This window comes from Macroventuria anomochaeta, assembly GCF_010093625.1.
Source record: "Macroventuria anomochaeta strain CBS 525.71 unplaced genomic scaffold BU25scaffold_17, whole genome shotgun sequence".
NCBI lineage: Eukaryota > Fungi > Ascomycota > Dothideomycetes > Pleosporales > Didymellaceae > Macroventuria > Macroventuria anomochaeta.
The window spans coordinates 325,054-349,247 of NW_022985378.1; the positions used below are offsets into that span (position 1 = coordinate 325,054).

At 51.8% G+C, this 24,194-nt stretch overlaps 8 protein-coding genes across 8 annotated transcripts; 4 read left to right on the forward strand and 4 right to left on the reverse strand.

Annotated features, from left to right (window-relative positions):
• Nucleotides 1-598: 598 nt before the first annotated feature.
• On the forward strand, nucleotides 599-2,308 carry BU25DRAFT_341773 (general substrate transporter; the record flags this gene model as incomplete). The annotated part of the gene is made up of 3 exons (XM_033702879.1): nucleotides 599-783; nucleotides 833-2,054; nucleotides 2,108-2,308. 3 exons carry the CDS (start codon nucleotides 599-601, stop codon nucleotides 2,306-2,308), a joined length of 1,608 nt encoding a protein of 535 aa, XP_033561565.1.
• A 547-nt stretch (nucleotides 2,309-2,855) lies between these two features.
• BU25DRAFT_469119 (GMC oxidoreductase) lies at nucleotides 2,856-4,855 on the reverse strand (the record flags this gene model as incomplete). Its single annotated transcript, XM_033710747.1, has 3 exons — nucleotides 2,856-4,276; nucleotides 4,329-4,622; nucleotides 4,678-4,855. 3 exons carry the CDS (start codon nucleotides 4,853-4,855, stop codon nucleotides 2,877-2,879), a joined length of 1,872 nt encoding a protein of 623 aa, XP_033561566.1. The 3' UTR covers nucleotides 2,856-2,876.
• Nucleotides 4,856-6,286: 1,431 nt separating this feature from the next.
• Nucleotides 6,287-7,270, forward strand: BU25DRAFT_469124 (uncharacterized protein; the record flags this gene model as incomplete). The annotated part of the gene is made up of 3 exons (XM_033710748.1): nucleotides 6,287-6,477; nucleotides 6,537-6,987; nucleotides 7,028-7,270. Coding segments are annotated over exons 1-3 (865 nt in total), but the record flags the coding sequence as incomplete, so codon positions are not given.
• A 496-nt stretch (nucleotides 7,271-7,766) lies between these two features.
• Nucleotides 7,767-8,838, reverse strand: BU25DRAFT_410977 (uncharacterized protein). The gene is made up of 2 exons (XM_033706435.1): nucleotides 8,529-8,838; nucleotides 7,767-8,466 (listed from the first exon to the last, which is right to left on the reverse strand). The coding sequence occupies exons 1-2, from the start codon at nucleotides 8,722-8,724 to the stop codon at nucleotides 7,889-7,891; spliced, it is 774 nt and encodes a 257-aa protein (XP_033561568.1). The 5' UTR covers nucleotides 8,725-8,838; the 3' UTR covers nucleotides 7,767-7,888.
• Nucleotides 8,839-11,820: 2,982 nt separating this feature from the next.
• On the reverse strand, nucleotides 11,821-13,062 carry BU25DRAFT_491428 (uncharacterized protein; the record flags this gene model as incomplete). Its single annotated transcript, XM_033711566.1, has 2 exons — nucleotides 11,821-12,785; nucleotides 12,845-13,062. 2 exons carry the CDS (start codon nucleotides 13,060-13,062, stop codon nucleotides 11,837-11,839), a joined length of 1,167 nt encoding a protein of 388 aa, XP_033561569.1. The 3' UTR covers nucleotides 11,821-11,836.
• Nucleotides 13,063-13,732: 670 nt separating this feature from the next.
• Nucleotides 13,733-14,530, forward strand: BU25DRAFT_341505 (uncharacterized protein; the record flags this gene model as incomplete). The annotated part of the gene is made up of 1 exon (XM_033702872.1): nucleotides 13,733-14,530. A coding segment is annotated over one exon (798 nt), but the record flags the coding sequence as incomplete, so codon positions are not given.
• Nucleotides 14,531-15,322: 792 nt separating this feature from the next.
• Nucleotides 15,323-16,909, forward strand: BU25DRAFT_62422 (geranylgeranyl pyrophosphate synthetase). The gene is made up of 2 exons (XM_033711972.1): nucleotides 15,323-16,300; nucleotides 16,351-16,909. Exons 1-2 carry the CDS (start codon nucleotides 15,453-15,455, stop codon nucleotides 16,751-16,753), a joined length of 1,251 nt encoding a protein of 416 aa, XP_033561571.1. The 5' UTR covers nucleotides 15,323-15,452; the 3' UTR covers nucleotides 16,754-16,909.
• A 2,856-nt stretch (nucleotides 16,910-19,765) lies between these two features.
• Nucleotides 19,766-23,900, reverse strand: BU25DRAFT_448706 (uncharacterized protein; the record flags this gene model as incomplete). The annotated part of the gene is made up of 5 exons (XM_033709606.1): nucleotides 19,766-20,144; nucleotides 20,193-20,427; nucleotides 20,478-23,500; nucleotides 23,571-23,758; nucleotides 23,827-23,900. The coding sequence occupies 5 exons, from the start codon at nucleotides 23,898-23,900 to the stop codon at nucleotides 20,095-20,097; spliced, it is 3,570 nt and encodes a 1,189-aa protein (XP_033561572.1). The 3' UTR covers nucleotides 19,766-20,094.
• Nucleotides 23,901-24,194: the final 294 nt, after the last annotated feature.

Sequence of the window (24,194 nt, forward strand, 5' to 3'; positions counted from 1 at the left end):
ATTCAGCCGTATCTCGTTATCCTTCACCAGGAGACTGCCCTTCTGGAAGCCTTGCGCGCTTGCGAGTTCTCGGGAGGAGGCTTTCGTACCTGAACAGCCGGCCTGACAAGCAATAAGCCTCAATGCCTCGATCAATCAATAAATCAGCTTCAACGAATGAACAACATCTTTAACAATGTGGCCGGCTTGTCGTACCACAAGACCGACGTGACGACGGTACCACCGCGAACAAAACGTAAGGAACGCGCCTTGGGCCATCAAGCCAAGTAATCAACTATACGCCTCTTTGGTGGTTCTACCGCAGACTTTACCTAAAATGATCACTCTGCCGCGCAGAGTGCTGGAGCCACACGGTTGTATTGCAGATTTAACCGGTTCGCCTAGCCGTTACAATGGGGCTAAGGATCGCCTCGCGTTAATGCTAGCATGAGGTGGAACATATATGAAGCATCCCAACATTGTCAAATGACCCAGGCTCAGCTGCAACCGGCCCACTCCTGGGACGTCGACAACTTACATACCCACCTGCTGTGGAGTCTGATCCCTCAGTCCTGACCGAACATCTCACCTTCGTTTACTCGGACAACGATCGATCATCATGGTGTTGAACAAGTTCAAGCCCAAGATGGGCGCTGTTGCGAACAAGTCTGCGGACCTCGAGGTCGCTCAGGCTGAGGCTCCCCATCTGGCACGAGTTGACTGGAAGTCCGACCCTGGTCTCAGGAAACTGTACTTCTGGGCCTTCATTATCTGTATCGCTTCTGCGACTACTGGTTACGATGGGTGTGTAGCACCTACCATGAGATTGACACCCTATTCTAACTCAAGGTAGATCCATGTTGAACAACCTGCGTATCCTCGACCACTGGACCAACTACTTCCACGATCCCAAGGAATCAACTCTTGGTCTCCTGACAGCTCTCTACTCGATCGGTTCCATCGCCTCGCTCCCAGTCGCTCCCTTCGTTGCTGACCACTTCGGTCGCAAGTCTGCTATCGCTGCCGGATGTTTTATCATGATCGTTGGAGCTGCTATCCAGGCTGCCGCAAAGAACCTCGACTACTTCATGGGAGGACGTTTCTTGATGGGTTTCGGCAACTCGCTTGCCCAGCTTTCATCTCCCCTGCTGCTTACCGAGCTTTGCCACCCTCAACACCGTGCTCGTGTTACCGCCGTCTACAACTGTCTGTGGAACGTTGGTGCTATCGTCTGTACCTGGTTGACTTTCGGTACCAAGCGCATCGACAACGACTGGTGCTGGCGCATTCCCGCCCTTACCCAGGCTTTCCCCTCCGTCGTCCAGCTGGCTTTCATCTGGTTCATTCCTGAGTCTCCCCGTTGGTTGATCTCGAAGGAGAGGAATGAGGAGGCTCTTGCTATCCTCGGCAAGTACCACGCCAACGGCGATATCAACAACCCCACTGTCCAGTTTGAATATGCCGAGATCAAGGAGACTCTTCGCCTCGAGTTTCAGTACAAGAAGACCTCCTCTTATCTCGACTTCTTCAAGACCCGTGGCAACAGGTACAGGCTCATGCTCCTCGCATCTCTGGGTCTCTTCTCGCAGTGGTCCGGCAACGGTCTCGTCTCCTACTACGCTACTGATGTCTACAAGTCCATTGGTATCACCGACGGCGACACTCAGCTCGGTCTCAATGGTGGTCTTACTATCCTCTCGCTCATCGTCTCCGTCTCCTGCGCTCTTCTCTGCGATAGGGTCGGTCGCCGTCCGCTCTTCATTGCCGCTACTGCTTCCATGTGCGGTACCTTCATCATCTGGACAATTTGCTCGTCGCAGCAGGAAGCCAAGCAGAGCAAGGCTGCTGGTCAAGCTGTAATTGCTATGATTTGGATCTTCTCTGTCGCCTACGCGCTGGCCTGGTCTGGTCTGCTCGTCGCCTACACTGTCGAGATCTTGCCCTTCAAGATCCGTGCTAAGGGTCTCATGATCATGAACTTGTTCATTCAGGTCGCCCTGACTATCAACCAATACGTCAACCCCTACGGTTTCGAGTACCTCCATCCAACCTGGAAGTTTTACACCATCTACGCTGTACGCAGAACTCTACATGAAGTATCTCAAGAGCAAATGCTAATCTTCACAAGGTCTGGATTTTCCTTGAACTCATCTTCGTCGTCTTCTTCTACGTCGAGACCAAGGGTCCCACTCTCGAGGAGATTGCCAAGATCTTCGACGGCGACGAGGCCGAGGTTGCAATCATCGATGCCGACAAGGTTGGACAGGACACTATCGGTTCTGAATACGAGAAGCAGGGTGATGTTCACGTTGAGTCTGTCCGTCACTAGAGAGCTGTTCTTCGATAGAAGGTATAGATTCGCGACGATGGTCGTGAAAACATCTCTCTCGTAGTTTGCAAACTTCTTTGTATATCGATATTCAATTATACTGCGTCTATCGCTTGAGATGTCGTATGGCTTCTGGCTCATTTTCCCACGGCATATTGAATTCTCCGTGGTTGGACCTGATCACATTTCGCACTGTCACTGACAATGTTTCCTGGGGTGTTCGCCTTCAGAGTCAAACCACAATCTCATCAAGGTCATAGGAGTTGTTAACTACATCATACTATCGTTCTCATATCAGTTGCTTCTGAGACTTACCAACCACGGAAACATGTGTATCTTTTTACATTGTCTGCATGATGTCTCTGCAAAGCCAAGAAGACATCCAACTATATACAAGGATCATTATCACAAATTCATCAAGGTTGAAGCGAGGGGTTTTGACAACATCATGAGACCAAACGTCTTGTGTATGTTTCTACACTACCTGCATAATATCGATTGCATGGCTAATATGTCCAATATGCCCGATCATATACAAGAATCATCACCACCACATGCTCTCCCTTATCTAGCGCCTATTGCTAATAATATACCCAGCCTTCTCACCAACCGCATACATCGTACTCTGAATATGTTGACTGGGTACAAGCGGAATAATCGACGCATCAATAACCGACAACTTCTCGACACCATAAAACAGCAGCTCATCAGACACGCATCCACCCAGAGCCTCAGGCATCATGGGGCAGCTACCACTCGGGTGACTCAGTGTCGGCCAGAGGGTGCCGAGCTCGACCACTCGGTCAATGATCTCGGCGTCAGTCTGGTACTGCGCGCCAGGGCTTGTCTCAACGGGGGTGAACTGCGCGATCTCAGAGCGGGCCCAGACTTGGCGGATATAGCGCACGCAAACGGCGAGTATAGATTTATCGAGAGGGTTGATCATGGCGTTGTAGCGGATTAGAGGGACGCCCTGGGGGTTGGTGGGGTTGATGGTGATGGTTCCGCGAGATAGGGGCTTCTGAAGGGCGACGAGGAGACCATTGCCGGCGGCGGGGATGCCAAATTCGACGATGCCTGCTTTGGAATTGGAGTAGAGGCTAGCAAGAACCTTACGCTGGGCAGCGACACCGGTGAGGAGCCTCTTGCTGCCCTTATAGATCGCTGGGAGATAAGCGTCGTTTGCTTGGGCGGTGACTTGAGTAGAGATGTTGGCGTAGCTGTCAGGTGCGACTTCCGGCAGGGGAATAAATGCAAGGGCGTTGCCACGAGCCTGTGTGAGAGGTCCAGTCTTGTTGCCGTTATACTCTGCCCAGGCGGATGCGTTGAAAGCTGGGTCGATAGAAAGCAAGGCAGGGTTAGGTGTGCTCATGTTAGAGATGTTGAAGCCCATGTATGTATAAGGGTGGTCCTGGAAGTTGGAACCAACTCCGTCGTGCGCAAGCTTGACCGTGATGCCGGCAGCCTCAAGAACGGACTTGGGGCCGATACCACTAAGTTGGAGGAGTTTAGGGGTATTGACGGCACCAGTGGCAAGAATAACCTCCCTCTTAGCGTAGACAGTCTTAGTCGCACCCGTCTTCTTGTCGGTGACCTTGACTCCACGAGCAACAAGCCTCTTGCTGCTGTTGTTGTCGAACACAAGCTCGTTTGCAACAGTCCCGAGCAGAGTGTGAAGGTTCAAGCGGCTGGCGACTGTATCGTAATAGGCCAGACGAGCATGCTGCCTCTCACCAGTCTTAGGGTTCATCGTGTTAGGGTACCACGACGCACCAGCGTTATCGCCATTGTTACCGTCAACAAGTCTGCGCGCACCCTGACCCTCGAAAGCTGCCCAATAACTCTTGATATCTGGGTACTGGAAGTCGGCAATACCGAGCTTCAAAGGACCTGTGCCGTACGCCGCAGCGTCCCAGGTGATGTTGAACTCATCGACAAGCTCCTGGGGCGGAGGGATGAACTCAGTTTCTACGTCCAAGGTTAGTTCTTTTAGTCTATCGAAGTGGGTTGCAGTTGTTACCTTTTTTGAAGAAGGGGTAGAGGCCACTCCAACCCCAGCCCTTGTTACCCAAAGCCTCCCATGCGTCGTAGTCTGCAGCAGATCCACGATCGTACATCATGCCGTTGACGATAGATCCACCTCCTAATACTTGAGCAACGCGAGTGTCCCATGTCTTGTTGTTAAGAGCAGGCTCAGGTTGACAGACATAGTCGGTCCACAGCAAGGATGTGTTCAAGGCGTATGTTGCGCCATATGGCAAGCGAATGTTCGGGTTGTCATATGCGCCACCTGCCTCGATGACAAGAACCGACTCTGAAGCAAAAGGTATTAGTATAAATCATTCTGGTGTATGACGATCGCAACCCACTCTTCTTGTCCTCGGTCAAGCGATTGGCAACGATCAACCCAGTGACTCCACCTCCTACAATGACATAGTCGTATGTGTCTGAAACCCTGGTTTCATTCTCAACCGGGGTGTTATTACGGAGAGCGGCGGACATGCCCAGAAGCTGAAGCGCAACAGCGCAACGAGTGGATGAACGCATCTTCAGCACCAACAAGACGCACTACACACTAAACGAAGGAATGACAGAGGTCGCAGTTGCGATTGCAGCCACTTCCATATCGGACGTCGCGGACATTATGAAAATGTGGTTGCCACGAGGTCGAACAATCCCCTATTGGCGCATGGTTCGGTACTGGCCTGGGAGACGAAGTCTCCTAAAGTCCAATATGGGCTGTGTATTCTAACTGCAGAACATGGAGCCACGCCTGCTCGAATGCGTGCACTGCGAGATTGCATGGTATGACAATGCTCCGCTACGCGGCACAGCTCTTGCAAGGGTCTTACCGCCCGTTGCGGCGCCCCATGCTCATGATCCCAACGCCGTAGGGCAAAGGATCAGAAAGGTTCCGACAGCTGCGTTGTATGTGTGTACATATCCGTACTTTCGCTGTTGAGCGATGCTTCGTTTTCGTTGCACAATGTAACTGCATGCGTTTTGCTGTGTGTGAACCGTTCATAAAGGAAACGGCCTGGTTGCCCGGTGGTAATTCTCGAGATTGTGGATGCTAGGGAAGAAGATCCTTCGTGTGTCCGGGGAGATCAGTTCCTAAGTGCGGCCTCGTTAACTCAGTATACTTTACCCCACGAATCAACATTACTCGTATCTAAAGGTCGATCGAGGCCCCGTCCCCGGACCCTATGGCGTCTTCGGAGAAAACCTCGATCACTTTCCAGCCCGCAGTTTCATGTCAGTCGCGGAACGTGCCTTCGTTGGTGTTCCCTCCTATCGATAATCCACATCCGGGCATGATCTTCGTGTGGGATATCAATGTGCCGAAGACCCTCGTGGTTCGGTGATGATGGCTCGAATGGGTTCGTCGTGCATGCGTAGGTTACGGAGAGGTTGGGTAGTATACGAAGATGTGTACCGGACTCCTATCTTGAGCTGTAGGATAGAATAGAACTTTGCTGAAGCTGTTCGTTCAACAAGTGTTCGAAAGGTGCATGGTTACGGTGGGCTTGACTGAATGAAGAAAATACTGGTTCGCAGTCCATGACAAGAACGTCTTGAGGGTAACCCTGAGTCTTGACTCGCCAGGTCTATCAGTGGACAGTACCGGAGTACACTTCCGTCACACTGATGACCAGCGATTCTCTCGGACGCAGGTACGCAGGGGTCAACGGTTCAGAACCAGTCGAGGGGAACAGAAGATGAGGTTATGCGAAACCGCACCTCATCGTGCCCTCTTGGCTGCATATTGCAGGGTAGATTACTTGCAGAAATCGTCCAGAGGGATACGTAAGGCGTTGTTATGAAGAGGATACTTCTTTTGTCGCTCTCATCGCTCCATCCTTCTGGGATTTCGGGTCCATTCAACCTTTCTGCACCTTGACCCAGTGTACGCTTGAGATCGTTCTGGGCATCTCAGACCCCTCACCCAGTGCCCAGGATGGCGGATGCGCAGCAAGAATGGCGGATGCGCAGCAAGAATGGCCGGATCGCAGGTACGAGATCTTGGGGTCGACCATCAGCATTGGTATTCTGAGTACCTTGGTGCCGATATGGAGGGTCGTGTATGCGATCATGAACAAGCGAAAGCTGTTGTTTTGCGACTATCTCTTGACCCTAGCGGGCTTAAATCTGACTTCGCGCATCTGAAGGTAATACTGACCGCCCATGTAGACAATGAACGTAACAACGATAGGACTTCGCTTTTAAGACCATCGACTTCGCTCAGGGTCGACACATCGCGGACCCTTCGATCAAGAAACCTGACGATATCGTTGGTTACAGCTATTACGTGTGGGTCGGACAAGTGATTAACCTGATGGCAGTTGCTGTCCTCAAGTGGTCGATCTGCGCGTACCTGCTTGCTCTGAAGTTTTCCAAGGTCTACACACTCATCGTTTGGGCCTCAATTCTTATGGTCACAGTCTTCAGCTGCATATTGCCATGTATGGGTTTGTTGAACTGTGTGCCTTTCAAAGCCAACTGGAACCGCGCTGTGAAAGGTTATTGCTGGTACAAAGGTCATACCGTTCTGACTTATGCGCAAGGTGTCAGTAACATCACCACGGATGTCGTGTATGTTGTGGCGCCAATCTTGTATCTTTCAACCATCCAGTTGGCAAAGCGGACACAGTGGGGCTTGAGGGTCGTCTTCATGCTGGGTTTGATGGGAGTTCTTCAGCAAAGTGTTGAAACAACAAGCTGACCTGTGCTGCAGAGCCACGGTGTGTTCGATTTTCAAGACCATCGAGCTGAGAGCGCTGAGGAAGACCAAAGACCCGACCTGGGATGGCGTTAATTTGACGATTTGGAGTGCGACTGAGCTCTCAGTCGGTATCTTGATCGCAAGTTTGCCGCCCCTGCGGAAGGTCTTCGATAAGATGTTCCGCCGTATCCTACCATTAACCTTCATGACGAGATCGAAGACGCCAGGGACCATACCACTATACAACGTCAGCAAACCTTACAGTAAACCGATGGGCCGCTCGACCGCAGAAAACGACGCCGACAGTGAGGAAGACATGCTTCCTGGGAAGATCAACGGTGTAATCACAATGACTGTGGTACACGAAGTAACCAGCGCAGAAAGAAGTGACGGTGTCCAGCCGCCTAACAGGACTTAGAGCACGTATGGAAAGATTGGTGGGTAGACGCTCGTATCAGTGTCTCCTGGTGAGGAAAGGTGCCGTATACCGTGGAACTGTGTTCCTAGATAATTGTAGTATGTTCTACATTTGAATCCAGTTTTTCGTTTGCTGATGCAATTTTTGCGTTGTCGTCGGTGCTCCAGGGCTGAGTAGCCACGAGATGCATTCATGTTGTGTCCCTATCTACTCCGATGCCTAGCTTTTCAAGACACCTGACTGATACAAATGATGCCAAAACGTCTGTGACTATGCTAAACGCTAAAACCAGATATATGGGAGGGGGGGGGGGGTATCTCAAAGGAAAGTCGCGGGAAAATAAAAACATGTTGGAGAAAAAGAGCGCTCAGAGGCTGGTGGGCTGTCCGGCAGTCAGTTGCCTCGCTGCGCTCAATGTAGTAGTCGTTCTGACGATGTCTCATCGTCTCGGCTGTGAAGCAAGATTTGGGTTCGCAGTGCCCGGTGTTTCCTCCTTGTTCAGCAGAGCGTTGACGCGGTCAAGCCGGCTGACTGCTTTCTCCAGACGGTCCAGCCGTGCCATCTTGTCCTTGTCCTTCTTCTCAAGCAGTTCTATCCGCTCTTCAAGCTTTGCTCTTGCTCTACGCTCCTCGGCCACCATTTCGTTGGCCTGAGAGAATAGAGTGACACTGAGCTCCTCAATTTCCGAGTCAACGGTGCGCACCCTGTCCTCCGCTTTCGCTCGAAGTGCACGCTCGCGTTCGAGTTCATGGAGTAAATTGGGATCTGCTAATGGTTTGGGCGTTGGAGCAGGCAGGGGCGGCGCGTTCGTCGAGTTCACAGGCGAGGCCAATCTACCAGTAAGGAACGAAAAGCGGGATTGCGTCCTGGCGTGAGCTGAGGTTGCTGTCGATGGATGCCCGTCTGGGGAGGAGGTATCGACTGAGTCCGATGTGTTGTTGCGTGCTGGCTTATTATTGCTCAGCGGCGCCATCTTCAGGGTGCGAATCTGATCTTCGTAGTCGGCACACTTGTCCACTCCATGACGCGTAAGCATACTTGTGGCACGTATTAGGAGTTTATAAGCTTCGCAAACGTACCTGCAGCTGCGGCCTTTTCCCTGAGCAACCCCATCTGCGCTTGCAGCTCTCTGATAGTTCTCTTCGCCTCTTCCGCGCCCTCAATATCAACAGCGAAGGTTGTGCCACATGACGGGCAACTGTGTGTCGTGCTGGCAGACTGGACAGTAAGTGTCGATGGTGCTGGCTCTAAGGGTGGCTGTATCTCGACTGACATATCTCCACTTCTTCAGCTCAATCTTGGTAGGTGTTCTACGCCTCAGGTTATCGACAGTCGGTTTTTTGAAGAACGAAGAAAACTGTCGTGTGTCGTGTGAAGAATGCGTCACAGGCTGACGGACATTTGCCGGGGTTTCGTGCCCCTGCATGGACATTGAGGTGGGGCGGCGCTACTACGCTAGCACTGTCCCACCTCTGTATCCACGTGCAGTGCCCTTCACTACGATCGTAAACCCGTAATTGTCTTTTTGAACAATGTGCCACTTCAAAATTCCGTTCCGGAATGAGCAGTCGTGTAAATGCTTAACTGCAGAGCGTTGACAAAGTCTGGTTCAGCATAAGCTACCTCCATAGATCGATCGCTCATTCGGTAGAAGCTCAGTACTACTCGCAGTAATCTTGCGAACCATATAACTGCTTTCTCAACATGGTATGAGAGGTCACTACAACTGAGTGGCTATAGTTGTGTCTGCAACGACTCCAAGGACATGTCATGGTCGAGATGAGTGCTTGCTGAGACCATATAAAAGAGCGAGCTTTTGCTGCTTTCAGATACCTCTTGTCAAGATCTCCTTCATTCCTGGGCGATAACACGAACGGCTAAAATGACTGCTCGTACGAGTTATACCAAGTCAACCAGGACCCATCTAGCCTTGAGGACCGCATACGCCAGACAAAACAGCATTGACCATCCAAGCCACACCAGACAGGATTTGCAAGGAATTCAGAAGTCAGCCATACACAGTGATACAATTCGAATAACCTTTACCACATGGCGGTTTGTAAAGACCACGTCCAGATCGGAACCAGATAAAAAGACCTACCGGGCTCTCCGCTCCAACCATATAATCCCCAACCTTGGTTTGCTCTGCCGCCGAACCACGCATTGTTCTCCAATCAACATGCAACTCTGCAGACCATATCACAATGTAAAGAACCATGAGTCGCTTGGAATCTCCGCCTATCAGATCACGATACAGCTGTCTACACACAAGTACTCGTATTGAAGGTGTACTATGACGATATATGGAGTATAGAGGTCATGTGTGCCACGTGTGTTGGCGCAGTGCTCTCTTGCCCTTTCCAACAAGCCCTTTCTACCTCTGTCTGAACGACGGATACGTCATGAAAACAGACCCTGATGGCCTGGTGAGAGAGACAGAACACTGAACAAGAACAACATAATATATACTGATTCTACTGCTTCGCGCGGTTCCCCCCTTGACCGACTGCCCTGCGCGGTTACACCTTCATTTAGTGCAACTACTGCAACGTGTACTCCATCACTATGCTATTTCGATAACAAAAAGCGTTACTGCAATACGACTTTGAGGCTCAAAAAATTGAAAGTCACTATGGTGGCACACCACCAAAGAGAGGGCATTTCAACGCGTCCTTTTTACGAAAATCGTGGTCTTACTTCGAATCCCCTCAATATGGTTGATCAGCGGGATCTATGTCCTATTGGGCGTTCCAAGGGGAAAGTGATCGAGTGATCGGTGTCCGTTACTTCCGTTTGTAAACCTCTGGTAGCGATGAAGATCCAATAGTCGAGAGAATTTTCACGATGGTTCGCTTGTTCGATAGCCCTATGTGATGCTCCCAGATAATGCTCCCGCCTGGATTTCTGCAGCACAATATCTGTGTGCGTTGCAAATGGCCGAACCAAAAGGATTCCGCCATCACGACTGTCCGGTTCATGGACGCCTTGACCCCACAGAGCTGTAAGACCCAAGCCTTTTGAAGAGTATAAAAAGCATCGATCACACTGCTCTGTGCGGTATTCACGTAGTACAGCATAGCAGCTCAGCCTTTGATCCCAGCTACGCGCAAGCATTGCCCATATCTACACCACTCAGCAGCAGCTACCCATCACAAGCAGTAAGTGCGACCATACCGTCACCAACACCCCGACTAAACCACCAACAGTACACCACCACAGGTAGGATGTCCGACGGTCTCGAGCTTCCTCCTGCCATCGCCCGCCAGCGCGCGAGTGAGCAGATTCAGTACTCGCGCGCATTCCCCGAGCGGCGAGTAAGGATACTTCACGGCTACGGAAAGTTGACTGGTCTGGCGGGCGATAACCTGTTGGCGCTCGCTGTCGAGGGAAGTGACGCACGCCTAGCAGAGCCGACTTTCTCCCGGTGTATACCGCAACGCTTGGGGTCACCAGTTCATCATCCCCGATGATGAACAGCGGTGAGCGGTTTCCATGAGGGAACCACCAGCGTCAAACCTCGTCTAGGCCCCTAGACACTCGCGGCCCGCCTCCTAGCAAATACCTGTGAGGTACCACTTCATCCTCGTTGCCTGGCAGTGGGCGTCGCCCGCTGCTCCCGTCCCCATCGCCTCCCTCGCCCCTCTCACCTGCTTCGGTGGCGCTCAGCACCACCAGCAACGACTCGGTGACCGGCTACGCGTCAGCTGCTTCCCGTTGAGGGCATGTATCGTAGTTTCCTTTCCTTTTTTCTGGCGCGGGTTTTGTTCTTTGGGCCCAGATTAGGGTTGTATATAGCTTTCTTTTCATTTTTAGGTTCGAGACCTTTTTATTTTGATGATCGGATACTTTTTTCTCTTCTTCATATACCAAGGTGTTTTTTTTTCTACTGCAGATGAACCTCGTCGCCTGTTTACGGATCTGCTTTTGGTGTTGTTGTCTGTCACGGTTTAGACTACGTGAGGAGAAGCCGACTATATACTGGCCCTGGAAGTCACAATTCCAGGACAGTATATACCAGGGTAATAGGGTCTCAACCGAGACCACAACATACTTAAACACACAGAATAGTGAAATACAACCTCAGTTCAATCCTTCACTTCTTCCCACATGCGTGCTGTCTACGCTACTCGACATTGTCTCTTGACTCATCGTTAGCTTTCACATCTGTATACCAACAAACAATTAAAACACTTGAGAATGCAAACCTCACATCTCTCCCGCCATTCGAACTTGTGTACCTGATGTGTTTCAGTGCGAAATGACATAACAAGATGCTGTGTATATGGTGATTGTCTTCAAGGAAAGTCTTGATTGCTGCAAGAGTTACTCAAAATATAACAGCTGTGCGCACGCTTGACAGCAAGAACACCTGCCTACTATTCTTCCCCTAATATCTCCAGAGACATAGCAGTCGATCATAAAAGCTCGTAGAGATGAATGTTCGCTGCCCCTTCGCATTCAGTCCAACCTGCGAGTCGCTTCCATAGTTCATGCTCTTGTGCTCCTCGAACTTGGCCAGAACCTTGAAACACCAATCATCGCCGTCGCGAACAAGCTTGACAATGCGCACACCAGCATGCATACAGCTGACCAGCAGGAGTACTTCTTCCGGCGGCTGTGTCGCTTCGCTCGAGTTAATTGCGGCTTGGCGTGGCAACTTCTTGTCTAAAACCTTCAAGCGCCACACTCCGCCTCCAAGGTCCATCTCAGCATGCACTTGCCGGCGGCCAACGGTAGGGGCGTGGATCAGGCGGATATGATCGTCGTAGCTACCGGTGACTATCCAACTGCTTGCGCTGTCCGAGTGGAGTGGGAGGATTGCGGTGACACCGGCGCTGTGGGCTTTCTTGTCTGACCATGACATGATCCACGAAGGGGCGTAGTTTGCTCCGGCGATTTCCTCTTTGCTGTCGGGGTGATCACGTGGTAGCTCCATGTACTTCAGAGCGCTATCATCGCCTCCGGAGTAAATGCCCGTTCCATCTGGCAGGAATGCAAGGGTCCAGGCTTCCAGCTCGTGGAGCCCAACGTCCATATGCGATGGGTTTTCCAAGTCGACTTTGCCGAGACATACCTTTCCAGTCGAGAGAGTCATGCCAACGGCGGACTGCTCTGGGTGCCATGAGAAAGCGGTGATCAGCTCATTCTCGGGGAAATATTGGATGGTCTGAAGGAGGATGATTTCAGGGATGTCCCCAGCAGATTCTTGATCCAACTGGTAGATACCAATCGAACCTGTTGAAGTCGCCACTCCGAAGATGGAGTCTGCGCCCTCTTGTGGAAGAAAGTGTACATCTAAGATTGCAGATGGTGTTGTAAGTGTCTGGACGATTTCGCTGATTGTTATGAGTCTCACATCTTCAAAATCTCAGGGTCTGCTGAAGTGATTACTTACACTCTATCACCTTTTACACGAACCAGTATCAAGCTCCCGTTGCGCTGCTGGCTCTTCTTTTGCCCCTCATGTTGTGCAGGATCTGACAATCCTTGTCCGTCTTCTTTCTCGAGGTTGTATGTGCCAACAACAGCGTACTGCGAGTCGCGCGGCCAGAACTCGATACAGCTCGGCGGCAGGTCGAGCGTGAGAGTTAGCAAAGATTCAATTGATGCCATCTTGTTGTTGGCTTGCGGAAAGTGCAGCCCTCATTTTGCGCTAACAGATACGGTTAGTGCGCCGGTTACTAAGCAGTCATGACGCGACTCGAGACGCGCTTCCTTCTACCTTCACTTTCCTCTCATAACTCGAGCATCGTCAACGCTTGTTACGGACATGACTTCGAAACGGTCTTCCATTGCCCAATCCACTGCACGTCTATTTTGATCTAAGAGGCCGTCGAGTTGATGCCTGACTAACCCTTGCTCGCCTCAGTTGCAGCCTACGCTAATGACCCGATTCGGAAAGTAGCTGATCGTTACTATTTATGCAACTTTCTATAAAAGTCGCCCGAGAGCGTCTCTTTCGTGTTTCCTATGTATAACACGCGTCCCATTCAAAACCAACGCTCGCACTTTCTTTCAGACCCCTCTTTGACGTCAATTGCATCGAATCAGCTCACCATGTCTCAAGCCGCCGCGCCACAGACGACCTTCGCGTCCGGCCGTTACTCGAAGCGCAAGCGAACGCAGGTCAATTATCGCATGAAAGAGATGGATGTTGATGAGACGGATATTGATGAGACGGATGTTGAGTCGGAAGAAGAAATCGTGAAACCAAAGGTTCGCCGGCTGCTCTGCAGGCACGCCAGCGATACTGACACGACTTCAGAAGCAACGCAACACCGTAGCATCCAGACCGCTTCCGAAGCGCAAGATCTTTCCCTTCCTTCAGCTACCTGCAGAGATCCGTAACATGATCTACAACTATGCGCTCACGGATCCCTCTGGCATCAAGTTCGTTGCGGTTCAGCGCAACAAGCGTCGCTGTGTAGAGCGCGTGTCGAACAAGACATTCGACTCCGTCGGTACAGGATCCTACTATCAGTCGCACAGAATCAACGACGACGCGGACGAACAACCTACATCTCTGGTTCCTTCGCTTCTCGCAGTCAACAAGCAGATCCACCAAGAAGGCTGTGATATCTTATATGGCAACGAACTCGTCTTTGCCGACACCATTGCACTTTACGCATTCATGATCAACCTTGGTCCTGGCAGCGCTTTGCACCTCAAGACCATGCGCCTCAAAGGTTGGGGCTTTGGCCGCACATCGAAAGCATACAACAATGCTTGCTTCGCTGTCCTCATCTGGGCTACCAACATCGAGAAGTTCTACATCGACGCCAACATCGGTTGGTACCGTCAGCCCAAGAACGCCGCTCAGCAGATCTACCGCAATGCATTCCCGTGGCTCGAAGCCGTTGGACATGCGAAGGGCAAGTTCGATGCGGCTCTAGACGTTCTGGACATTGCTGATGAGAGCTTGGCTCGAGGCTACTATGGCAAATCTCAAGACACATCGGATGCACACAGACGCAAGATGTTCAACGACGAACTGAGCCGGAACCTTGGGCTGCAACAGAAGCGTGCCACGGCTAAGTCGGTTAAAAGAAGGAAGATCTCGAAGGTCAACGCCGAGTCCTAAGCATCAACAACATCGACTGAGTTATTCGTAGGATAATGGTATGCGGACTTCGCTGCGTGGGTGTCGATGTGGGTGCCTATCAATGTCGCCAATGTCGCAAGGTTCTGTTCGAAATGGTTCAATTTGGAGTTCACCAATGTCGGCGTTAAGGTCATGGCTGGCCAGTTTATAAATCTTTCGACTATATCCCTCGTCTTTTCACATGGAGGCTACGATACACTTTGGCAGTTTAGCCATTCCTCTAGCATGTATAATTACATTTGACGTAACAGTCAACGAATCTATCAAACTTACTTTCGAGCCCTCGATACTGCAACAAGATGCTTTTTGCTTCACGCCTTCAGAAGATAAACCCAACGCGAAGCAATAACTCATGTGTTGTCAAGCTATGCCAGGATAGATGTTGACGTAGTCATTGACTGCATTTGGGTTCGTATTTATCCAGGCCCCACCATTCATGTGAAAGAGATCTCAGCCACAGTGGACTCGGCCCACACTTGCCGAAGACTGCGTCATGTTCAAGCTTCGATTGAACCACGCGCACATGGCCTGCAGCTTCTGCTGCGACTGTGCCTGGAGCTACAATCGCCCTGCTGATGGTTTCAAGTGACATCTCGCTGACATCGTGACATTGCAACCTGTCTCTTGCGCCTTGCAGCATTCGGTGTCTCTAGATCTCCGCGCCGCTCAAGAGCTTCACGAACTATTCATCCCAACAACACGCCTCGGCCTCCGACCATTCCGTCCTCACGGTCCCAGCGCACAGCGCACTGAGGGACTTGCACGCGTCAAGAGCTGCATATAGCCTTGTCACAGATCTCTTCTCCTGTGTCTTGCCCCGCATCGACCTCGGCGTCTGACACTCCAGACACCTACATCAGCATTACCCGCGCATCATACATAATCCCCACTACCGCGAATCATGTCCACCGCAACACACCCCTTCGCTTCACCAAACGCCATACCACCTCGAACGAGCTCCACTGGTCAAGTCACCAACGGTCACCCTGTAAACCCACATCACAGCGTCTTGCGCCCACTCTCAGAAACCGACTGGATGAGCCAAAGCAAGAAGAGCAAGACGTCGCACGCCTCCACAGAGCCACTCATCGGCACACAACAACAATTTCACGCGCGGTTGCAATCGCAATCGCAATCCGAACCTATGAATCTCGAAGAAGTCAGCACGAACTACCCTACCCCACTCTCCCCGCCGAATGACACGAAGAACCTGGGCGAAAATCTCATATACGGCAATGGTGCGGCATGGACAGAGGAGAAGGAGCGCATACTTCTTGGGCCGTATGATTATCTCTGGGGCCACCCAGGTAAAGATATTCGGTCGCAATGCATAGCAGCATTCAATCTGTGGCTCAAAGTTCCTCCTGAGCGGCTCGAGGTCATAACGCGGGCGGTTGGCATGCTGCACACAGCGTCTCTCTTGGTCGACGATGTCGAAGACAGCTCGATATTACGGCGAGGTATCCCTGTCGCAAACAGCATCTTCGGCGTTGCGCAAACAATCAACTCGGCGAACTACGTATACTTCAAGGCGCTGCAGGAGCTGATGCTTATGGCCAACCCCAAGCTGATCGAGATCTTCACAGAGGAGCTTTTGAACCTGCACAGAGGCCAGGGCATGGATCTATACTGGCGAGATAGCCTGACATGTCCCAGCGAAGCAGACTATTTGGAAATGGTAGGCAACAAGACGGGTGGGCTGTTCAGACTGGCGATCAAGCTCATGCAGGCTGAGAGCGCGGTGCAAGTGTACGTCTTCTTCTCTGGCCTCTCGCATTTCCATGCTAACATAGACACAGGGACTGCGCACCATTAGTGTCCACAATCGGACTACTCTTCCAAATCCTCGACGACCACCTCAACCTCTCCCCCACATCCGGCTACTCCTCTCTTAAAGGGCTCTGCGAAGACCTCACAGAAGGCAAATTCTCGTTTCCCGTTATTCACGCCATACGCGCCGATCCTAGCAATCAGATCTTAATCAACATTCTGAAACAGAAGACGACGGATGAGGAGGTGAAGCGCTATGCGCTGAAGTACATGGAGAGCAAGGGCAGCTTTAATTACTCGAAAAGAGTTATTGATGAGTTGAGGGGGAAGACGGAGGATCTGGTTAAGGGGATTGAACAGGGGTTGGGAGATGATGGGACGCAGGGCGCGGAGGCGTTGAGAAAGATGTTGGGGAGGTTGGTGTTGAAGTGAGAACTTATGAATACATGAAAGGTGGGATGGAAGGGGTAATGCTGCAGCATCGTATTTTTGCATAGCGACATAGCTAATGATCACGAAGCTACGTTTCCAGCAGGTGTCCTTGAGTGTGCTGAATAACTTAGCAGGAAGGAGCCATGCTGTAGGGTAGTAGGCGACTTGTGTCAGCCTCGCGTTCACAAGTCTAGGCAACAACAACAAACAACAAAAATACTCACGAGACGTGCATCGTCCACACACACCCAAGTCGCCTCATTCGGCAACAACAGAGCGTTTTCTAAGCCTGCTCCACGTCTGGCTTAAGACATGTATGGTATGCACCAAAGACTATTCGCTGAACGAACAACAGACGTACGAAGCATTTGCACTTGCGTGTCTGAAGGTCAAAAACAGCATTCGACCGACGAATCAGATCAAGGAGTATCACGAGTGTCTTTCCTCGCCCAACGAAAGCCTCTCCCAGATCCCGGACTTGAGTGTTTCTTACGACAACACTGCATATATAATCAACTGTGTACTCGCACATCAGTTCTTCCATGGTCTGATCAATGGCCGTCTTGGGTGCCGGACTGGCGACAGCAACCATTCGTACCAGAGAACGAGCTCCTGAGCGGAATGCATGCGCACTTCCTCTGGGAACCTTCTAGTCATAGAGTTTAGATTGGGTTGTGGTGCATCTGGTGGGGCAATGGCAGACAACTGACGTACATTCTACCCTCACCGCCAATCCTTAAGATACATTTCGATACTTATCCGATTGTCAGCACGGTGTATAACCCACACAATTCGCTAAGTCATAACCATTATGACAGGAATGAGGAACCCATCGCGAATTATGCGCGTTGGGCTTCTTGTCTCCCACTTGTCCTTTCTCAGTGGTAGTGGAAACGATATCAGCTTTCAGATCATGCAAAGTCGTTGATAACACGCTCGAAGGCTGGACGTACTGGAAAGACCTTTCGTTCGTCCACGAATCCGGATTTTCTTCCGAGCGAACATGGGACCATTGACTTTCTTTGGGGTGGGAAATAAGGCTCTCCGAGCAGGAGATGCACTTCGTTCATACCAACGCAGAATATTCGAAGTCAAAGATTCGGACCCTCATACATACTACCATGTACACGAGTCGCTTGGGCTCCACCCTGTCCTACAGGATAACCAGGATATCGGGCATACGTATCGTTCGATAGGCACTGCGGGCGTCTTGGGACCATCCTTGGGTGAAGAACCATTCCATTCGTACGACGGGAGTGGTCGTTTCACTGAGATATGTCCAGTCTGAAATATCCCGGTATATGGTTGTGTAAGGTAGGTATCAATCACCTCTTCTGACCCAGTTTATGTGCATGCTACCGCCTCACGCCTTATTGATATGTGATCAGCGCTCGAGCAAGCTTTATCATGGCGTGTGGTGACCCGTCTCTAATATTTATGAAACTTCAATAGCATGCCAAACGCCTCATGACAGTCCCATGGTCTGTTTGTGCGAGCGACCACAATGCAAACTTCTTCTTGGTAGACAAAGGCCGAGGGCTACTGGTATCTGCATGCCAGCAGGTCACTATTACATTTGTAACATGTTGTGTGTAGAAAAATCGGACTGGAAGGCTTGAACGTAAGTCATACTGGAATTCTGCGCTAGAGATCAGACTGTATGTAGTCTTGTGATAAGAGAGATCTCACGCATTGACTGAGGAGTCTTATAGAGTCTGCATTGAAACATCGCTAGGTACACCAGCATAATCGTGCATAGAGCCAATGTACCTCCGACCGATGCTTGTTCTCCTTCTCTCCCCATAAAGATTCTGAGAAGAGGATACACAAGCATTACCAATCAAACGGTACGAATCACAATAAATCTCGGCGTCTTGGGCTTTTTCCCGTGCCACTGGGCATAGTATCAAGACTTCATGCACCTCCTGCCGATCTGCGCTGCAAGTGCAATCGTGAAAGTATTGTCTGTACGAGATAAGACCATCACGAGGCATCATGGTTCTGTTCCCAAGACATGTCCGAGAGTATGCGCAGTGGGACGGGTTGGAAGTACTCATGTCAGCAGGCAGAGGTGTAAAACAGTTGAAGTAAATCAGCAACCAAGCTATGCCACTAGCCCAGCAGTATGAAGACTGTGGTTTACAGACATTGACAGAGGCCGTCTTGTATATATCTAGGACTGATGCGACATCGCTTCTTGCAGCGTTGAAGATAATTATCGAGCAAGTCCAACAGACCCATTGCGCGGTTTTCGAAAGGTCGGACTGCACAAGAATAGCTCTTATTCTGTCTGGGCGGCGAAGTCTTCGAAGTGCTAGGTCAAGGTTCTGTGTAGCTTAGACACAAGAACCGTCCTGCAAATACAGGGGGTAGATAAGGTTCGGCTCGCCCCAGGTGTAGGAGATGGCCTCATACTGCCCATCCAGCTTGTCAAGGTGACCTTCCGAAAAGGAGAAGTATAGAGGCACTTTTGGATCAGAAACTGGCCCGAGAACGAGTAGATGAATATTCTCAGGGCCTGCGAGGCGGAGGTAGATGTGCTAAAGGCTTCCCGTCTCGCTCGATTGACCGCTGCTTTGGTGTAGTGTCGCGGGTAAGTGCAGTGTCTGAGCCATGCTTCGAGGCGGTTTAGCGGCTGATAGAGAGCAGTACCGTAGGACGAAGACGCAGGTTGAGCGTCAATCTGATCAGGCTGAGCTGGCGAGGCGCAGCACGTCACGTGCACAGAGGGGCTTGCAGGCACTCATCGACAGTCAAGAGCTCGATAGCAAATTGAAGAAGGGCATAAGTTGTTCAGCTGTGAACGCGAGATGTGCCTTTGGGGAAGAAATGCATGACGCAAGCTTCAGCCAGCAGGAACGTGTGTGGTGCCAAGACTTCGGCGCATAGGAAGTGGAGGAAGGAGCAGGTCCTGTTGGTACCCTACACCTTCAGTGCGCACTAAAGAAAAACAATCGCAAGGAAGATAGTCACACTTGCGAAAGTAACAACGTGCTACTGTACTGGTGCCAGCCGCCAACTCTCAAGCTGCACAGCAGCATTAGATATTATACAAGTATCAAAGCCCCAAGCCTCACCCCTGAATGTACAATCTCGCCCAAATATAAAGGGGTATGAGAAGCTTTTGCGAAACGCCAGATGAACACAGGCTAACAAAAAGAAGTATGCAATGTGATGATGTACCGAACCTTTTGAGCCACAGCTGGGCGTCCATGCAACCGCGATAAATCCAAAAACACAAAAGAAATGTCTGCTCTACTATCGTACGTCGTAAGGAAATGCGCCACGAAAGGCTGGGTATGTGGGATATGGAAGTGTGTTGGAAGTGGGGTGTTGAGAACTTAGGATGCTTGACTGTGGGCAATCCATGCATCATGCGCCTCTCGGAGTACTGAATATTATTAGCAGCCGTTTACGTGGCAGAGTGTTCTAGACTTACTTTGCAGGACATGAGCCTGCAAGGTAGAGGACTCGCATGCACACTGCAGTGTCCGACCGTCAATGAAGTCCAGTACAACGCTGTTTGGAAGCTCCTGTTGGTCCTGGTCAGGTGGGTAGGGAGCCTTGAACTCGGTGAGGTGGAAGCGTTTTGTGATGCCCTTTGGATTTGATATCGAGGGGCCTAGGACAAGGTTGCCCAAGGCGTCAATCTCGACGAAACGGCGCTTCCACAGCTGTATTATTGTTAGCATTATGTCAGGCTACGGTGGGACGAGAGACTTGCCAATGTGTCAGGGAATTGGATATTGAGGTCGCCAACCTGGACAGGGGGCGGCGGTTCCCGAAGAGACGACAAAGAAGTAGATCGCATGTCCTGCTCAGGAAGAGCAAGGCTTGACTGTGAGTTCTTCCACGGCATGGTTGACATCGATGAAGACATGCGCTTGAACAACTTGCTTGTGCGTGAGTCCTTCTTTCCCTTCTTCTCCTCTCGCTTCTCGTCGTCACCGTCATGGCTGTGGATCGACTTGGTCTCACTCATTCGGCGACCGAACGACCTCCAGCTGCTTTCAGATGAAGATCGAGGAAGCGCAGGGCCCTGATCACGTGAATGTGAAGACGATGGTGCTCTAGGGGAAGCTGGTTCCATGGTAGCAGGCGGTGCCGTCTTCACACGGGTTGGGCTCTTAGGGACAAATGCGGGCTTCTGATGGTCGATGATCAGTGGGCTCTGGTGGAGGTCCAGTGGTGTGGTCTCAGTTGGCATAGCCAATGTTGGTTGCTTTGTGCGATCATCTTGAATGATACGAGCAGTAACCTGCACAGTCTCGGGCTGATCCACTTGCTGTACGTTGTACACGGTGCGATCGGTTGTCATTGGCGAAGGTTGCAGTGCTGGCTTCTTGTCAGGCGTGGTCTGGTTAGACAGACTCAGGAGTGACGGGCTGCCCAGTCGTTGCACAGGCGTACCGTCAGGTGACCTCTCGATGGGTGTTGCTGCGAAGAAGTTCGACTTTCGCTGCGCCAAGCTGGATCCAGGTCTTGACCGTGGGGTATCGTGTGGACTCAACGATGCTTGTGAATCACGCTTGGACTTCTCAGCAAGTGCCTTGATCCTTTGCGCAATGCCACCAGATACTTTGACGGAGTTCATCTTTGGTGGTGGGGCCATATCCTCGCTCTTGGTGGAGGTGATCCACGGACCTGACGACTTCCTCGCGAGCTGCTCTGGTGATGTCCGGGTTGCGTTGTTGAAGGATGTCGATACAGCCCTCTTCGGTGGCGAGGAGAGCTTGGGCTCAGACGACTGTCGAGAGAAGAACGGCATGATCGGCGACTTGGACACGGACATTGGCTTCGCCTGCCGGACCTCCGCGCTGCGAAGTTCTTCCATAAAGGACTCGTCGGACAGGTACTCTGCCTCGGAGTTTTCTGCGCTCACCTGTATCGGATCAAGCAGTGCCCTGCGCTTTTCTTTCGACTGATACCAGCTTTCTCTTTTGGAGCTGGGCAGGATCATCGACTCTCTGTTGCGTCTCTTAGACTGGTTATCATTGAGCTGAGTGCCCTCGTCAGGGGGCATGTAGATGGTTGACTCGCGGTTGGAGCGGCGTGATTGGTCTTGAGGGTTAGAAGGCATAAGGGTTGTTGTGGATTCCCGCTTTGACGTCTGATTCTCGTTTGACCCAAGTGGGGCGTCCTCTGGCGGGGTCGGCAACTGACTAGGGACCTGCATATCCAAAGAGGGAACTGGCGTTCTGCTTTCCGGGACAATTGTTGGTGAGCTGTCCACAGATTGCTGCTCGTCTAGATTATCCCAAGTTGTATGTTCTGGAATATGGGCAGCCTTCTGTGCATCATCCATGTTATTATGATCGTCCTCGGACAGGGATGAGGGTCGGGTGGATGGTGCGACAGATGAACCCTGCGTTTGCGCAGATACCGGCGAAGACACGAATACAGCAGAATTGAGATCATCGTTCTCGGTCTGGTTGTTGGTGTAAACCATACCTGAGCTGTCCACTGCCACAGTTGAAGTTGTATCCTCCTCCAGCGATATCTTCCTGTCCTCAAATCCCTTGTTTTGCGATGTGGCAGTGCCCTCTGCGTTGTTCGCTGTCCACGGGGTCGTAGCGTTCGAGGCTTCGGCCGTAGTATCGATCGACTTGCTGGTCAATTCTGGTGGGTCGACCATCGTGCTGCGATAATCGAGGAAAGTCTTAGGCTCAGCATCCTGCTCCTTTGCTTCGTTGCTCCCTGTTGCTTCCTCTGCCATCCTGCTCTGCCGGTCTTGTTGAGCCTTCATCTGCTTCTTACGCAATTCCAAGGCCTTCATCAACCGTGTCCTCTCCTGTGTGTTGCCGTTTGATCTGTGTCCGCTGCTGTAGCTCACGGGCATAGAACGTACACTAGCCGGACTCTTTAAGGAGAAAGTGACCGAGATGGGAGAAATAGGAGTTTCGGGTATTGGGGACGGCGGCGGAGGCAGGGATGCGGGATTCGCGAGGTTCGGTTCTGTTGCTGGGTCTTTGAGTTTGGGCTTCTTCGATTCCGGCACTTTGCGGTTAGCTGAGCGAAGACCGGATGGTAGTGACGATTTCGCTCTCGAAGCAAGTTGGGAGCCGCTGCTTGAGGTAGATGGTCGTCTGCCCTCCTGTGATGCTCGGGGTCGTGGCCCTAGCTTCTCTTTGGGTTTTGTGTATTGGGCGTAGTAGTGCTCGTACAGCTCGTTGTAGTCAGGACGAGTAGTCTGTGAGGAGGCTCTTGGCTCAGGTCCACCTTCGAAGAGCTGGTCGTAACCCGTGAGCGTCTCCCTGAAGTCACTGAGGTCGTCTGTTTCAGGTGTCTGCGGTTCTTGTGTAACCCCGATTGTAACGTGCGAGATCTCTGGCGCTGGCTTCACTTCTGCCACGGGCTTTGCTTCCAGCACCTCCTCGTCGAGGACTATAGGGACCTGCTCGGTGTTTTGTGACACTACTGAACCACTCCGCAGTGACCCCTCCACGTTGCTGATTGTGGGCTCGAGAATGGTCGGTATGGTGGACGAGGATGTCGGTGGTTGCCGCAGTACCGGGCTGTCGTCTCCTCCAGGCTGGCCAGGTGCCTCGGATTCTTCCCTGATCCAGCTCAGCTTCTGCTGTCGTGCAGACGACCCACTGGACGAAGAGCTCGAGGGGGCAGCGGTGTGCAGGGTGCAGGCCGAGGTAAGGGCGGCATCGCTAAGCTCTTCGGGGGTGCTGATGGAGAGGACGATGTCGTGCGGCGCGAACTTCTCGGTCACAGTGATGAAGTGGACGGCAACGCGGGCTGGGAGTGGATATTAGCGCAGCCCTGATCTGCCAATTTGCCATTGTATGAGCGCGCATGCGTCACTTACCCTGGAGCAGCCGGGACGTCCCCTCGGGCACGTACTTGACCAGCACCTTCCGGCGGCGGTACAGCAGCAGGCCATACAGCGGCGACTTGTCTTCGTACTGTGCGACCGCAGTGCGCGCCTCTTGCACCCCGCCGGTTCCCTTGGTGAGGACGTCGACAGCATCCCTTGCCGTGTACTTAAGCAGGAACCTACTCACGATACATTAGCACAGCGGCTGGAGATTGCGGAGATACTTGGGGGGGAGGGGGCTTCGCACCATCCACCAGCCTCGGCCAGTGCGCTCTGGTACGCCTGTGTGACGGCGACATCGTCCAGCCCGTTGAGCGACATGCTGCGTGCTCAGGGCCTGCGGAGTGCAGCAGCAGGGCGGCGAGTGCAGCAGCCTCCAGTGCAGAACGAAGCTGCAGTGTTTGGAGAAGCTGCGCGGTCGTTGCGTCGCGCGCTTCTAGGTTGACGGGGCCAATGCTTAGGGGTCAACGCGAGCTACTGGTGCTATGGGAAATCCAGGGACCTTGCGGATTTGCGGGCGAGTCAAGCGGCGGTGCGACAGGCCATTGGCTCTTCTGCGGACAGCGGTGCAGACAGCAGGCTGGAGGTAGTCATGGGCGAGAAGACAGCATAAGT